The 13,086-nt window shown below is 42.8% G+C and overlaps 1 protein-coding gene across 13 annotated transcripts in view; it reads right to left on the bottom strand.

Annotated features, from left to right (window-relative positions):
* The window catches only part of gab1 (GRB2-associated binding protein 1), a 78,515-nt gene continuing 65,429 nt past the window's right edge, over positions 1-13,086 (bottom strand). For 6 of the 13 annotated variants that reach the window (XM_036137544.1, XM_036137546.1, XM_036137549.1 and 3 more), the window contains 7 exons: positions 11,754-11,762; positions 10,897-11,197; positions 7,442-7,534; positions 5,813-5,906; positions 5,292-5,415; positions 1,204-1,332; positions 2-1,120 (listed from right to left, as the gene is read on the bottom strand). In XM_036137544.1, coding sequence (XP_035993437.1) covers positions 962-1,120; positions 1,204-1,332; positions 5,292-5,415; positions 5,813-5,906; positions 7,442-7,534; positions 10,897-11,197; positions 11,754-11,762 — 909 coding nt within the window. In that variant the 3' untranslated portion in view covers positions 2-961. Of the gene's footprint in view, positions 1,121-1,203; positions 1,333-3,576; positions 3,653-5,291; positions 5,416-5,812; positions 5,907-7,441; positions 7,535-10,896; positions 11,198-11,753; positions 11,763-13,086 lie in introns of those variants that run through there. The other 7 variants (XM_036137545.1, XM_036137547.1, XM_021316591.2 and 4 more) reach the window with 7 other exon arrangements.

Below are 13,086 nucleotides of genomic sequence, written 5' to 3'. Positions count from 1 at the left end.
GCATAATTGTAAAGCGGATCAAAGTTTCCAAAAAAAATATTTTTTTAGTTTACAAATAAAATATCTGAAAAGTGTGGAGTGCATTTTTATTCCACTCCCTGTACACTAATGGGCCTGAATTACATCCAGTGCAGTCAACTGCTTTCAGGAGACACTTAATTTAGCCCTCAGAGGTTTGTTGGAGAACATAAGAGGACAAGCGGTGCCATGAAGACCGAAGAACACAGCAGAAGGCTCCGAGGTAAAAGGTTTAGGTCATAAAGTCATAATAACGAACATCTCAAGCACCGTTTGGTCCAACTGACTTTGGAGGAGCTGCAGAGATCCACGCTTACGCACCAGTTCTGTGTTGGTTAATCAGAGCCTCATGAAATACGTTCAGGTTTGTGGTTCGGTGCGACAGGATGTGGAAAAAGTTCACGGGTTATGAATATTTTCTGCAAGGCACCGTGTATTTGACGTAAATATTAAAACAAAAAAAAAAAACGTAAGATAGTGTCGATTAAAACCTCCCCCCTGCATAAAACACCAGAAACTGAAAATTCAACACTGTTAACCAGCGCCGCTATTTAGTAGTGTTGCGTTTGCCGAAGAATCGTGATTATGTTATCGAGTGATTTCATTTACACGTCAAAGCGACGCCAAACAGTTTTACAATTAAAGGAAATGTTAACTGTGGATTTGCCTTGAGGCGTACGGACAGACGAGGGGAAAATAGCCCTTATTCCTCATCGAAGGCAGTGAATGTTTAAAGTTCATAGTCTGTTTAAGTCAAACCCCAGAAAGACAAGTTCAGTTCATCTGCCTGCTTTCGTGCGGCATAAAGCTTATTGATGGCCGGCGTAGCGCGTCCAGACGGACACGCGGCGTTCTCCTGGGCTTTGAGTCTCATTCTGGGACAAGTGTCCACGGCCTGGGCAGACCGCAGCTTCAGGAAGTGGCTTTGTGGTCCGGACCAGGCTCACTTCGGCACCTTGGAGGGCGTGTCGGTCTCTGTGAGCTGCCGATCTTCGCTCCACGCCTCCCTGGTGCTCTTCAGGGCCTGCGTGCGCTGCTGGTCCACAACCACATAGTCAACACGCTCGTCCGACGCAGAGATGCCACTCCCGTTGTTTTTCATCTGAGGAAACAGGAAGCCGTCAGAGGATTAAGACACTAAAGCCCCTAAAAATAAAAATAAAAACACCGGCGGTGGACTCCTACCTTCCGAGGTGGGGTAGACTTCCCAGATTCAAGATCCAAATCCAAGTACTCCACCTGTTTATCTCCTTTGGGCTTCACCGTCGGGCTACTCCCGCCGACCACAGGCAGGGGCGCGACCATCATCATTATCTGCGTGAGCGAGGACAAGTTGGGTTTTTTTTTTCCTCCCGCCAGGACCAAGAAAAACACAACTCAAGTCCAAATGAACTGACCTGTTGTCACAATAACCAAAATCCTTCAGGATTGATTCTTTCTTTGAGCCAAAGCCGCGTCGGAAACAGGATCTACCGACATCACCAGGCGCTCACACCTCCACGTTTAACACGTGCTAATGAGGAAATTAAAAGTATATTCCCCTATGTGTTCCCAGTGTTGTATAGTAATGAAGTAAAAATACTTCACTACTGTACTTAAGTATATTTTGGAGTACTTTATACTTTTCTCGAGTATAACATTTTTTGATAACTTTTACTTTTACTTCACTATATTTCTGATCTTAATTGCATACTTTTACTCGTTGGTTTAGAGACTCACGCATGCAAGTGTTTTGACCCCACCTACTGAGTGACTGCAACAAAGTCGGGACTTGCCTGGGCTTGTTCATCACCACCAACAGGATAAGAAGCTGGTTCAGTAGTAAAGCAGGTTAAATTAACCTTGTGGTATAGGTAAAGCATCTAATAGCAGAGAGTCCTAATTTTCTCAACTAAATGATAACTTGCAGGTGTATCTATTAGCAGGTTTACCACTTCCTGTAGGTTTACTGGACCTGGTTTATCACTTAACCACGTTCTTAGTATACACCCCCTTGTCTAAATTTTGCCTGCACTTGGTTGTGTACATTTTTAAAGTGTATAGCACTGACCTTACTTGAAGAAGGAAAACTGCTTACCAAAAGGTTGTATTTTCTGTCTAAACTTGGTCTAAATTTCTCCTGCACTTGGCTGTTTACATTATTTCAAGTGAATTTGACTTTTAAAGTGTACCAAAATCTAAAAAATGTCATTCAAACTGCATTTGCTTTGTTTTACTTTTTACTTGTACTTTTTATTACATTACTTGAGTACATCTCTTTTTATAGTAATTTTCATACTTAAGTACAAGACATTTCAGGTACTTTAAGACTTTAACTCAAGTAACATTTCAGTCAGTGACTTGGACTTTTATCAAAGTCATATTTTATAGAGGTACCTATAATTTTACTTGACTCCGAGATTTCAGTACTTTATAAAATACTGTGTGTTCCACATTAAAAGGTCTTTTGGTTTATCGAGGACCCACACTAGCAGTCCATTGGTAAGATCTTCACTGGACACTGGATGAAAAACACGATTCTAACGCTAACCTTTAAGACTCTTGGCGGGGTTTTTCTAAATCTTAGCTCTAAGAGAGCTGCGTGCCACAATAACTCGTGCAGCAGCTGCAGTGGTTTCGTAACGTGGCGGCAACACATCCATGAAGCAGGAGAACCCGAGGCGGCAGCAGCTAGCCGGGCCTCAGCCGGCATCATGTCCCTGAAACCACGGCTGCCAAGCGAGTCCATCACTGGATGGTGTTCAGCTGTAAATAATGGGCCCAGCTAAGAAAATGACAACTAGAACCAAACAATCATCACTGTAATTCCACAGCATCCAATATCCAAACAGCAAAGGATTGCCTAAATGCTGTATTTGATAGGGACTTATAGCTGCTGTGGAAACTGGCCTGTTATTGGTTTATATTTCAGTGACCAAGATGCTAAAGCTGACAAAGAGTAATGAGGATATTGTGAAATGTGGGGTTTTCATCATAGATCTCATCACAATATTCACATTTCCTGGCATCACGCAGCCTTAATCTCTGCGCTCCATAATGCTAATGCTTAACCATCATTCATTGGTGTCTGGAAATAAAAAAGAAAGACACCGAGTTACACGCTTTTAACAGCAATACTGAGAATACAAGGCGCTGACTGAATAGGGGCTGTTATTATAGCCGCATATTGACCATATTAAAGATATAACAAGGCACTTTTTCTACCTTATATGTCTCAATGTGGAGAACATGGAGTCATGAATAAAAGAGATTATTGTGATCGCACTAATCTCCTGAAATCCACTACGATTGACGTTGGAAGAACGAAGAAGGATTGTGGTATTGTGACAACTCAAACACACATGTTGGGTCTACAGGTAGAGTTAATTCTGCTCTACAATTACGGTGGAGATATTAGAACTAAGATGAGACAAAACTAGAACGTAACTATATATATATATATAAAAAAAAACAGCATCTGAAAACCCTCACAAAAAGATTCCACCTTGACGCCTGAAAAAGCCCCAAGAAAACCTGCGGTGCTCTAAGCATGTGTGACCCATGAGCAACCAGGCTCACCTCCTCTATGGTGTCAAGTTCCTCCACCTCCCTCTTTACGGGGGTGATGGGGACTGTGCAGTAGAAGGACTCCTCTCTACAGAACGTAAGCAAGGGCGGAAAGCAGCAAAGAACAAGAGGGGGGGAAACAAAAAAGAAAAGCAGATGGTTAAGACCGAACATGTAGGGTGAGGAGAATGGTGGAAGCCAGAGCCGAGGGGAGCCGAAGGAAGTGGGAAACTGGAGGAGAAAGAAAATGAGTTGAGTGATGAAAGAGCAGCAAACGGTGGTAAAGTAAGAAAACTGTTAACGGAGAACTGAAAATGACGACCAAAAACCAAAAAACAAAAACCTGATGGTGTTATAAACCCCTAGAGCCGCTCAAGACGGCTCCTACTCCTGAACCTTTTCAATCTGCAAACTCGTTAATGGGAGTTTATGACCGGCACAAGGTTGGCTAATTGTGGGCTAAACAAGACTTTTATAAACAAATTAAAATGTATTCAACCTCCTGTTTGCTGATCCCTAAAATAAAGCAGTCAAAGGTCCCGTGGCAGCTGTGGAGGAGCCGGAGCGATCCACAGCTCAGGTGGGGGAATCTGTTCACAGAACAACTTTTAGTCCAGCACTCCACAAATTGTCCAAAACTCTGGTCTATGTGGAAACGGGGCAGGAAGTCGTCACGAGTCTCATTTGACGTTTTCCATGACAACGTAGGGGAAGAAGGTGCTGTTAGAGGCTGGGTGGAGGTCAACCAGCACAGCATGGACCCTCAGCATACAGCCAGAGCTTCAATGCCTCAGATCAAAGCACGTTCACCAGACACAACGGCCTAGTCAAAGTCTAGAGCTGAACAAAAACAGGAATCAATGGCAAGACTTGAACTAAATTAATGCGCAGACATGCTCTACATCCAATCTGAGTGAGATCAATCCTGTTTTTTGTTTTGCAAAATAAAATCAGTCTCTCGGGTTGCTGGGCTGGGAGCGACCCACTTCAAGCTCCAATTTCAGCAAAAAGTGGCTTTACAACATATTCTCAGGGGGTCTGAAAACACTTTTCAGATTTTCCTTCGTTACAATTTAAAACCACAGATCATTTCCGTCCCACTTTACAGTTCTGCTACTTTGTGTTGTTCTATCGTGCTTCATCGAAGCCTAACACGGTTACTGGGACATAATGTGGAGCTGGACTTCTGCAAGGAACTGTGTTTCTCTGGCTACTTCTGAATCATGAAATAGTTTATTTTTCATCGTACCTAATTACGCAACACAACTAAATGCATGTAAAGAAAATGGAAATAAAGGGAAAAAACAAAGAGTAAAAACGGAAAGGAAACTGCAAAGAAAAGGAGTCAAGAGGGGTGAGGAGTCCATCTGCAGGAGCCAGGATTTCATCCACACTCCTGTGTTACCAAGTGGGGGAAGAAATGACTGGAAACTGGGATTTCTTAATGGTTTCTATAAAAAACCATGACACAGCAATCCATTCTCCAAACCTTGTGTTTCTTCTGCTTAATCTTCAGCGGCTTTAATGGTGCAGTTATGAAAAATGCCTGCAGAGGTTATTAACTTACATCTAATTCTTTAAATAGATAAAAACGCAAAAACTACAAGTTGCAACAGGAGATTTTTCTGCAGATTTTATATATTTTTTTTGTATTTCAAACAAACCAAAAAAAAAAAAAAAGATAATGCAATTTCTTTGTAATCAGTGAATAGTTGAGTGTTACATACTGGTTCATCTGTGGGCATATTAGGGTCCATTTCTACATAATTCTCTGCAATGTCCTCGGAGTCAGTGCTGGAGGCCGTGCTCTGCACTGACGGGGGTCTCGCCGGCATTGGAAACCTAGAGAGACTGAGCAGCATTCACAAGGTTTACACACCAACGTTTAGGCAAATTCTCTGCGTGGCGACAATCAAAGCACAGAAGCGGACCTCCTCTCTGATCCAGGACCTGTCTGCACGAGCAGCCCTGTGGCGGTCAAACGGTGACTACGGCAATGCGTGAAGGGTTAGTTTACGTCTGCGGCGACCCACTACAAACGAGGGCACGTTCTCACCAGACTGTTTCAGGTTTCTTAAAAAAGGACAGCGCTTTGTGTCTGGATGACGGTTTGGACTCCCAGCCATGGCGGGACTAGAACGTCCGCTTTAGACCGCGGCTCTGAGGAGAGCAGAGCGGTGAGAAGATGCCCTCTGGTGTTAGCAAAATGTAAAACTATGAACAGCCGTCGGACCGCTCAGATACTCACTCTCTAGCAAATGAGCGTGTGACAGGTGAGCGGACAGGTGTGCATGGCTCCTCCCACTCTGGTAGCGGTTTGATCTCTAACGGGGCAGGTTTTCCTAAAACAAAAGACAATTATATTAATTCAGCACTAAACCCAACCATCATCAGACCTAAACATGTCTTCTCCTACTGGTGCCTTAACTGTTTATTCCATGAGAGATGGGGAATAATGTGTAGCATATATAAAAAAGACTATAATAACCAAAATGTATCATTGTAGGCCTGCTTAAACTAATGCGTTTTTAAAGTTGTCCCTTTTTTTCCCAGTCATTCTGGTAAAAATGAGAATCGTCATAGTAAAAAGAAAGTGCATCCTCTACTAATGAGAGGTTTTTAATGCATAACCTGTTTACAAATTACACAGCAGATTCCACCCTTATTAAACAGGGACGTACTTACCGAGTACTGCCCAAAAAATCCTAAATATGTGCCAAATTCTTAAAAATCCAATAATTAAAGGACATGCACTTTCTTTTTCAGAAGGAATCTTAAAAATGTAAACTGACATACATCTTTTTTAGATTTACCACTTCAAAATACTACTACCCACAGACAGTTATGTGTTAAGGGACAGACACTAATAAATAAAACTGAAGCAGGTTTTGCAGCTCTTGATTAATTACATTCAGTGGACATAACATCTCCTTGGATTATTACTCTTTTTTTTTTTACAACAAAGCCTTATTCCTTTCTTTATCATGAGGAGGAAAGTTCACATGTTATTTTCTAATCTCATATTTTAATGTATTACATGTATAACACATATGGACCAACAGCTGTCTTGATTTTTTCATCTTTTTTGTGCTGAATGTCGACATTCTGCACAGGAGCAGACGGGCTGTCTGCGTATGATAAAGCCTCGGTGAAGGCACGCACCTACAAATAAATGCCAATTTCAGATTCTCTACTGCGTCAGGAAAGGAGGGCTGCTGATGTTGTAAGAACGCGTCATCTGCTCAGTAATCTTTTTCATATAAATGTAAGATCTAAAGAGTTTGGTTGGCTGGAGGCGACGGGTTTAAAAAGCCAAACGTTTGCAAACATTTCCTGTCCCTGGATTATTATTTGGTGTCTTCAGACGTTAATTCAAAGACCACCAGAATATAAACCATGTAAGTACGGGATGTGAGTGAACATGGTGGGTCATTTCATATCTTTGTTGTTTTCTTTTAGCTAGCTTTGTTAATGTACGTCACTGCTTATTTTTCTACGGTGTCCCCATCTACCCAGATCCCGCTTCGTAAAAAGAGTTTCTACATATCAATGAGATTTTATCTGGATTGCAAACAAAAACACAATAAAACATTTTTTGGAAAAGTGTTAGAATTTCAGTTGATTCCATGTGAGAAATAATGTTAGTGTCAGGGAGTGTTTTGAGCGTGAAGCCCTCATTCCAAGAACGTCCTGCAAACATTTTAAACTAAGACTGGATTAGTTGAATGTGTTTGAATCAAGCCCCCCCCCCGCCTAATCAGAAGAAAGATCCCACAATATTGTTGCTAAAGCATGCAAACTGCCCGGATGAAGTGTTGTGTTGCAAAGATCAAAGAGGTTTCAGATACACAGACACAGGTCGGTGGGGTGTACATACCCTTACGTCGTCCCCTCGGGAATTCACCTACGGTTTGAGAGTCGGTTCGCTCTAAACCGACAACCTTTGCTCTTATTATTTTAGGACTCTGACCTGATTGGTGAAAGAAGACTTTGCTTATTATAAAAAAAAAAGAAAGAAAAAAAGAAAGAAGGGGGTGATCACAACAGTTTGAAACTCTAAAATAAAGAGTCGCTCTGCCATGCAAAGCAAAGAGACACGATGGCTCGGCTGCACGGCGCAGCTACGTCCGCACTCGCAGCCTTTCGTCTCCCCGTGTCTCTGCGGCACAAATCAAGAGCGTGATCGCCATGACAACAACGGGACCAAGCTACCCCAGCATGCGCCTCCCTCCATGCAGCACGGCCTCCCACACAAAGACTGACATCACAGCTGTGCATGCAGCGATTGGCTTGTGTGGAAGAGTAAAACGGAGAAATCAGGTCACGTTGAGAAGAACACGGACAAATCTGAGCAGAACGTCTTTCTGGAGAGCTACCAATGGCGTGGGGGGGGGGGTTAAAACATGCTACAAATTAACATGTTTTAAGTGGAAAAACATTACAAAAAACAATGCTGGTCTTGAGCAAACCTGTTGAATCCTTGGAGGGGGGGGGGTAAATGCACTGAGGATGAGTGAAGCTAATATAGGAAACTATTTCTCAAGGCTCATAGAAACAATCCTAATAATTAAGAGGGAGAATCTAAACCGGCATATTTACATCATCTGAAATCCATCCATCCCTTCTGTTAAAAAAACAAGAAACGCATCAGTTCTCATGTCTAATATACATAAAATGGTTAAGGACAACCTCTGATTCCATTTCTATTCATACTAAATGTACAGCGCTGTAACCAGGAACAGCTCGGTAGAGCTTGACGGCGTGCTGGTGAGGCAGCGCCGCCGTTTGAGAGCACTGGTTTAGCGTAAATACGGTTCAGTTTCAGTCTGTAGCCACTTCCTCATTTGCATAAATCAAGAAGCTTCGGCTTCACTTTAACGCAAAGTTCTCTTTTCTTTTCTTTCCCATTTTGAGGAGTGGCTTAAAGAAAAGCCCTCCGTGTCACGTCATATTTCTACCCCAGGGAAACAAAAGTTGCAGATTACCAATAGGCATGGCTCAGGAGCATCACTTTGTAATATAATAACATGAAAAATGTCCGTCATCTGACAGCTTTTAGCAACAATTATTCCCACTGCTGCTAAAATAATCCATCTGATTGATCGTTATGTGTATTATTAGGTTATTAAAAACATTTATTATCATTTTGACTTGGATACACAGGTGTGCGTATGGAGAGTGAGGCGACAGGTGGTTATGCTGACGGTCTCTCAGTTTAAAACCAGAGTCACCGGTTTCCTGCGCTCACAGTAGCTACGCTTACAAGGACAAGAATGATCGGAATAAAAACGTGTTGTGTAAATAAGCCAATCAGAATATTGTGATCAGATTAAGCTCAATCAGAATGAAATTATATTCTGAATGAGAGAGGTGGTTTATGCCGATTAATAATCCGATCAACATGCAGATAAACGCTGGTCAGGATCAAATTATTCTGAATGTGGCAAACTGAGCAGAGTGCGTCTGACGTAAACGTGACGCGTTTCTGCGTTGGTGAGCGGCGGAAATACGTCGGCAAGTAAAACTGTCGGGTAGCCCGATAAAACCTTTCTGTTCAAAACATTAAAAGAGCTAAAAAAATTATTTATTCAGTAATATTTCAACCTCATGCAAGTCCAGCCTGGGTGCCCTGAAGACAAACAAACTCGTATAAAACTGCTTTGTTTGATATATTTATTGTTCAGCAAAGCCGGAAGTTCTTCTGTGTTTTTTAGGGGAATTTGATAACTGAACATATCAGAGTGGTTCTATTCTGAATAAAGCCAGGTGTATATAAGCGCACATTTTGATGGGATTAATTGATTGTGTGCCCATATAAATGGTAAAATCAGATTATATTTTTGGTTTTTATTCCAAACACATTTCAATCCAATCGTGAAATCTTTTGCATATAACGACAGCTAATGACGATGATCTGCTTAAGATATGTTGAAGAATATAGGATGAGATTTGACTTCAAAAGAAGTGAGATAAAGATTTTATTTAACTTTACACAGTGGTGGAGGACTCAAGAAAAATTTACATTTACAATTTTGTAAAGGTTATCAAATAAATTTCAATTTTGTGTTTTTTAAAACAGAAACAGTAAAATAATGTTTCAATATTTGCGTCAACTTCAGAAATATTGTTTTTAAGCTAGTTTTCATAAATGAAGGTTTTATCTATTTGGGATCTTTTCTGAGACGTCAGTAGGAAAATAAGGACGAAAGCTTTTCACAAGAGTGAATTTTATCATATTTACCTTGTTTCAGACTGTAAAGGAATTTCATTCTGAGTCTAAAAGTTTTGTTTTCAATAAAAATCTGACCGTCTTCCGGCCGCTGAGCTGAAGCCTAAATTATGTCGAGCACAAAAGACTTTTTCACTTAATTACTTTAAGTCGCCACATTTCTGAGAAACCTGACTCAAAGGGCGTAAGGAAGGAAAAAGCGTTAGCCGGTAAGAAGCGGCCTAATTCTCTGCTGCGACAATCACAACCGTGGCTTTTGATTAGGCCTGTGTGATGTTCTTTGTCAGGCTTAAACCCCCCCCCCCCCCTTCAGATTCAGAATCCCCTTCACTATCAGGTCTTTCATCAAAGGACTCCATTGAAATGAAGGGAACAAAAGAGGATGGAGGTGATCTCCCCGGCCTTTGGTCACTGCATGGCATTATGCACTGCAAAAACGGATGCAAAAACAAGTAAAATGTTCTTAAAAGTTAGTCTATTTGTCCTCGATTTGAGCCAGTAAATAAGATTATCTGCCAATGGAATGAGTATCTTTACCCCTAAAATAAGATAATTAGACATCATGCACTTGAAATAAGATGATGGAGATGAATTGTTCCTATTTTAAGAGGAAAAATCTTATTCCATTGGCAAATAGTCTTATTTACCCGTTCAAATCAAGGACAAATACACCTATTTTAAGAAAATTTAACTTATTTTTAGTTCTGTTTTTGCAGTGTGACAAGAAAACAAAAAAAAAAGAAAACGGCAGGCAGGGTCTCTCAGAAGCTCCAGTGTATTGAACCTTTGACAAGGGGTTAAAACTTCATTAAAAAGAGGTGGCAGGCAGGAAACCAGTTCACCGGTTTGCTCAGGGACATGCATGGAGGAGAAGAGGGTGGGATTTAATAAACCAGACACACAAAGTGAGGCGTTTCTTTTCCTACTACTGTCACCTACAGGACTAAACATGGGGTGAGACCGTTCTGTGAGCACGCACCAGCAGCTGAGTCTGAGTGTTAGTTTGCTCTGAAAAGCAACGGTGACGTGAAGCGACAACATACCGAGCAACAGATCACAAGCAACGCCTGCATGCACCCACGCGCCGGGGGGGGGGGGCTCACCTTTACGGTCGGGCTTGAGGTTTCGGTCCACGGGCGGCGGCTGGCACTCGCTGGGCACCAGCCGGCGGGGAGGGGTCTTTGGGCTGGAGCGGAAGCCCATGTGGGCGGGCGGGGGCACCTGCTTGCCCAGGGAGGAGAACTCCATGGTGCTGGGGGTCATGGGCACATAGTTCGTGTCCTGCATGGGCTCCGGCAGGCTGCCCGAGTGGTGGTGCGACGGCGAGTTGACGCTCATGGGGACGTAGTTCTGCTCCACCTCCTCCATGGAGTGGCTGCTCACCGGGATCATCCCTTTGTTCTTCTGGAGGAGCAGAAAGCAGACGTGCGGCGTTACTGCGGCTCAAAGCAATCAGACGTGCACAGACGGTAGAGAGAGGCCACGAATCAGAGCACCACCGGCCGATTCCTTCAGCGATTTACACAATTATGATCCAAATACCAGCAGGAATCACTGTCTGTAGTAGATAGTTCCACCTGGCAGATATTTTACCACCAGGTGTAGAAGCAAACCAAACAGACCCAACATCACATGCTCTCTCCTGATTAAAACAATTCAATAATCAGTGAAGTCAACCTGTGAAAAAACAAAACCAGGATTCAAAGAAGTAAATGTGTCGTTCCAGATATCGTTCAGAAGAACAAAACGTTGATTTGAGAGGAGAAAACATTTAAAAAAAAAAAAAAAAAAGGCAGCAGAAAATGATTGGCTGCTCGGCTAAAAGGATCTCAGATGCTTCAGAACGGAAACCAAACCCAGAAAGACGTGGCTGGAAACAGGAAAATAGCGTTTCAAGCCGACACGGCGGATACTTAGCCAGCCATCGGCTCCGGGGCGATAAAAGGAGGTCTACAGTTACCTGTGAGTCCTGCAACAATTAGAAGAATCCCTCACAAAGTCAGCTTATTGAAGGAAAACAGCAACAACGACGGCTGCAGAGGCTCCAGCTCGGCACGGAGCACATCATCCGGCATAAAGAGGAAGGAGGCAACAGCTTATGGACTAATGAAAAACAAGAGGAACAGCAGCGTCTTGCTTCCAGACTGACAGAATCATCGTTACGAACTGATCAGCCAAATCCCCGAGAGAAAGAATTACCGTTTCTGGTGGAAAACTGAGAAATGCAGAAACATCGTTTGGCCTACAGTCAAACTTTTCCTGGGCAGGAATACCTGCTTACAGGTTTGTGGACCCCAAACAGGACTTTTAACGCTTTTCTTTCTGTTGTGCCTTTGTTATTTCCGCTCTTCAATGACAGTAAGTATGAATTAGACTTGATGAGATTATAGAGTCACCACTAATGTCACCAGTACAAGGCGGAGGAGCTAAGTTGGGGTGTCAACACCGTGTTGAGTTTAGCAGAGAGGCAGATGGGGGGATGGAGGGTAACGGGTTTTTCTGACCGGTTGACCTTCAGAATCCTGCATTATTTACGGAGACGTCGCTTTCCCATTGAGTGCACGGCTAATAGATGCACCGTCCACAGATTCTCCACCCTGAGCTCCTCCTGACCCTGTTGGCTGCTTCTTCCCTCTCAGGTTGATTCTGTGCCCAACGACCTGCTTGAGAGGCCTGTCAGGTTGGGGAGACTGCTGCAGCGATGCTAAACTCAGACCTCAGAGCTCCTTGAGCTGCTCAAAGATTTGGACGTTTCAGAATCTAACCCTGCTTTGAATCTCCCCCTACCTTCCTGAAGCCGTTTGTCCTCCAACAGGCAGATAAGATGCAGACGGTGGTGTTAACGGGGCGAAAAAGGAAAAATGGATGCGAGGATAACTGCATGGCCAGTTGGTTAAAAGTGCAGCTGCTAAAACGGCTTACGTGCACAAAACCTCGGCTGTTTTTACAAAGCAAAAGACTAAGAGCAGCGGAAACCATTCGTTACACTTCTGGAATCAGTTTTTATATAAAAAAGTCACATTTCTTAGCGTCAAGCTAGCATTTTGCCTCTGTTCTATGAATAAGTCGATATTAGACGCTGGCGGTTTTTAATTGATGATTTCAGGCTTCAGTAAGGAGGATCCATCCCTCCGATTAGATGCACTATAATAACCTCGCCTCGATAAATAAATCCTAACAGTAGGTAGTCGATAATTAGTTTCTCATTAATCTGACTACGTACCCATGATGCAGTTTGCACGCTAAAGGCGATGTGAGCGCCTGCAGGTCCGACACGTCACAGCTGCCTTGTT

The sequence above is a fragment of the Fundulus heteroclitus genome, chromosome 5, assembly GCF_011125445.2.
Source record: "Fundulus heteroclitus isolate FHET01 chromosome 5, MU-UCD_Fhet_4.1, whole genome shotgun sequence".
NCBI classification, from domain to species: Eukaryota; Metazoa; Chordata; class Actinopteri; order Cyprinodontiformes; family Fundulidae; genus Fundulus; species Fundulus heteroclitus.
This window is presented reverse-complemented; position numbering and strand designations above follow the sequence as displayed.